The sequence below is a fragment of the Thermobia domestica genome, chromosome 4, assembly GCF_964235325.1.
Source record: "Thermobia domestica chromosome 4, izTheDome1.hap1.1, whole genome shotgun sequence".
In the NCBI taxonomy this organism is placed as follows: Eukaryota; Metazoa; Arthropoda; class Insecta; order Zygentoma; family Lepismatidae; genus Thermobia; species Thermobia domestica.
The window spans coordinates 162714308-162717585 of record NC_137457.1 but is presented as its reverse complement, the minus strand read 5'-3'; the positions used below and the strand labels follow the sequence as shown (position 1 = coordinate 162717585).

General features: G+C 42.1%; 2 protein-coding genes across 2 annotated transcripts; both read left to right on the top strand.

Annotated features, from left to right (window-relative positions):
• The first annotated feature begins 1623 nt into the window (after positions 1-1623).
• LOC145682925 (uncharacterized) lies at positions 1624-1986 on the top strand. Its single transcript, XM_081754286.1, has one exon. It carries the CDS (start codon positions 1624-1626, stop codon positions 1984-1986), a length of 363 nt encoding a protein of 120 aa, XP_081610412.1.
• Positions 1987-2004: 18 nt separating this feature from the next.
• LOC145682924 (uncharacterized) lies at positions 2005-2406 on the top strand. The gene has a single exon (XM_081754285.1). The coding sequence runs from the start codon at positions 2005-2007 to the stop codon at positions 2404-2406; it is 402 nt and encodes a 133-aa protein (XP_081610411.1).
• The last annotated feature ends 872 nt before the right edge of the window (positions 2407-3278 follow it).

Genomic DNA, 3278 nt, shown 5'->3' with positions numbered 1-3278 from the left:
CAATTCACATATAGGCTTCTCCATTGTCTGAGATGAGTCTTGTGTTTTTACTTGACCAAATAATAGGAATTTGAACTATATATCAGGCAACAAATTTCAATGGTTTTGTTACATTATTATCGTGGTTTTACATTGATACTGAGTTATTCCGAGTAGGATTTCATGGCCTCTTGACGTTTGCTGTTTGTTTATGATTACAACCTTCTTATGATTTGTCACAACGCCGATTGGAAAGAATTTTATTCCTTTTGCTTTTGAGAATTATCACTTGTCCAAATTTTGTGTTTGTTCTGGTACGAGAAGCGTTTTTCACATGTAACAAATGAACTGATGTTTGTAAACGGGAGTCTGTCTGTAGATGGAAGAAATTTTCCTGTCAATGCACAAGTTCATAAGTTTTGTGGCACAGAGATGTCCTGTATTCAAATAGAGATTCGGATTTTAGATAACTGTTGCCAATAAAAAAAAATATGGATCGCAAAAAAAAATCGATTTCCGTATCGTCCCTCTGAACTGGATGGGGCCGACAGGCTGTGATCTGGACCCTTTGGTATCACCAGATACTACCACTGTGGGGGCCTTACTCTATTCATCACAATGGGATAGCAATGAATGGAAACCTGAAATCAAGAGACTATTAGACTACATTATCATTAATGCTTGACATAATAACCTTGGTTTGTGCGGAGTACTTGTGCGGAGTTTATATGGCATGATCAAACGTATCTTTCTCGGGAGTATAGGTGTAATTATTCATCATTAATGCATAGCATAAATATTACTTATGGTGTGTGTCGAGGATTAGGACATGAGAGCATGATAAGAATATGTAGAGTCATTGGGGGTGAAGTCGGTAGTCGGGTGAAGTCGGTAGTGTGTAAGGTATGACGAACTGACAACATCGTGTTGAGGCGAGTGAAGGAAGAAAGGTTTGTTTTCGAAACAGTTAGTCATGCTGTATGAGCGAGGGTGAGAAGGAGGAAATTGGATCGCAGAACGAGCATACCACGAGACTTCTTTGTGTGGAAGGTGAGTCACTCATGCCGCTTATTCTTGCTATTATAAGTTTCGTTCTGGAGAACCTAAGGTGTATAATGAGTTGCACGTGTAGTTTTGACTTGCGCATTTTTTCGTGAGGTAAGATAAGGTTTCTGTGTAGAGAGTACATAGTTGTTGTCTTGATGCTTTATGAACTAATAGTAATTTGGCAGAGAAACAACGGGGTAACCTATGTGGGGCGAAGTCGATACTGTTGTGTGGGGTGAAGTCGGTACGTCTTTTCCATGCTTGTAAAATGAACATTCAGCATGAAAACAAATACAATGTTTGTTGTAGCTGTGTTTGAACCTAACTTGGCCTTAAGATGCTCTAGCATACCGATTACAAACATTGGCACAGAGGGAATTCCCAGTTACACCAGGTGACGTTCGTAGGGCAGCCTTTCGTTATGCTGAATAGTTGCAAATAGATCACCCGTTTAACAAAGTGCGCCATGGTGCAGGGTATGACTGGTTCCACAGCTTTATGCGTCGCCACCCAGAGCTTTCCATACGGACACCTGTTGGCATATCGCAAGCTCGGGTTTCTGGTTTAACACGGGAAAGACTGGATGAGTTTTAAAATATGCTGGAAAGGGTATTAATTGAACTCAATCTTCAAGATAAGGGTGCAAATGTGTTCAATGTAGATGAGACTGGATTGCTTCTGAACAACGAGCCTCCAGACGCAGTCGTCGCTAGAAAAGGGCAACGTGATGTTGTGTCGCTTACATCCAAAGAAAGGGAGGAAAACGTAACAGTGATTGCGTGCTGCAATGCTACGGACATGTTTCTCCCACCGTTTGGGATTTTCAAAGGGAAACGATTAAAGAACGAATATCGTGATGGCTTAACACCAGGCTTCCAAGTGCTAATGACGGATTCTGGTTACGTCAACGACGTTGCGTTTCTAGAGTGGCTAAAACACTTCGTCAAACACAAGCCATAGGGGCCTTGATTACTTCTCATGGATGGCCATGCAGCCCACACGAAGTCGTTGGAAGTACTAGAGTACTGCCTTGAACACGAAATCACAGCTCTGTGTCTTCCGAGTCACACGACTCATGCTTTACAACCATTAGACAAAGCTGTCTTTCGCCCTCTTAGTTTATTCTTTAAACAAGCTTGCAACCAGTGGGTATTCTCAAACCCAGGAAGATCACTAACAAAAGTTCAGTTCGGTCAGCTACTGAATCAGGCATGGGGGAAAGCTGCCACAGTGGGAAATGGTGTAGCAGGTTTTACAGCTACTGGCATATTTCCATTGAACAGACTGGCCATTAGTGATGACAAAATTATCGACGTCTCTGTAACGAACGCGTCTCCTGAAGAAAGAAGGCTAGACAATGAGCAACCGACAAGACAATAATCACAGGTCGCGCTTGGAGTCCGTGAGAGTCTGCCTTCTCCTGCAAAGAGAGCTTCACACAAGACAGGGAAAAGAGCCAGGCAGGGCACGGAAATCCTTACTTCCCCCGATCATATTTCACAGCTGACAGGGCAACGAGGTAAGTTTGCACATAGACCTACACCTAGGTCTCTTCAGTTGGCGGTGGCAAGTACTCAAGACAATGTGGCACGTACTGCCAATTTTGCTGACAACAGAAACATCTGTGGGTTTTGTGGACGACCATACAGCAAAGAGACCTGTACCAAATTCTTGGAGTGGATACAGTGCCAAAGTTGCGACAGCTGGTATCACGAACACTGTGTCGGTGCTTTTTATAAAAAACAGTTTGTTTGTGGAAAATGTTAAACTGAATGTTTGTAGTGGAACTTTGTGTACAGACAATGTTGAATTGAAAGTGTGCTTGAAGGTGGAAAATTTCTAGTGATGATGTAGTGAGATATAATGGTTTATGACGAAGTACTGGTACCTAGTAGAACTTATGATTAGTAATAAACATGTACCCAGTTCACCCCATGCACCTACCGACTTCACCCCCACAAATGGGGTGAAACGGGTAAGTCGCCGACTTTTCTTTTTCTCTCTTTCCTCACTTTATTGTTTCACATTTGTACGTCCATTTCCATTGAGTTTATAGTAAAAGGTTCACTGTATCTAGCATGAGTTTTAATTTTCAAATAACTATCTGCATAAGCACAGTGTAGTGCATTTTATCCTTAATACACCGACTTCACCCCCAATGACTCTAGACTTAATTCGGATTTTTTTCAATATGGCTGACCACACATCAGTTTAGGAAAGGTATAGCGTTGGAGGGAATCTGCTAGGGTTAC

Coding starts and splice junctions, on each gene's coding strand:
- LOC145682925 (XM_081754286.1), top strand. CDS start 1,624: ATGCTGGAAAGGGTATTAATTGAACTCAATCTTCAAGATAAGGGTGCA.
- LOC145682924 (XM_081754285.1), top strand. CDS start 2,005: ATGGATGGCCATGCAGCCCACACGAAGTCGTTGGAAGTACTAGAGTAC.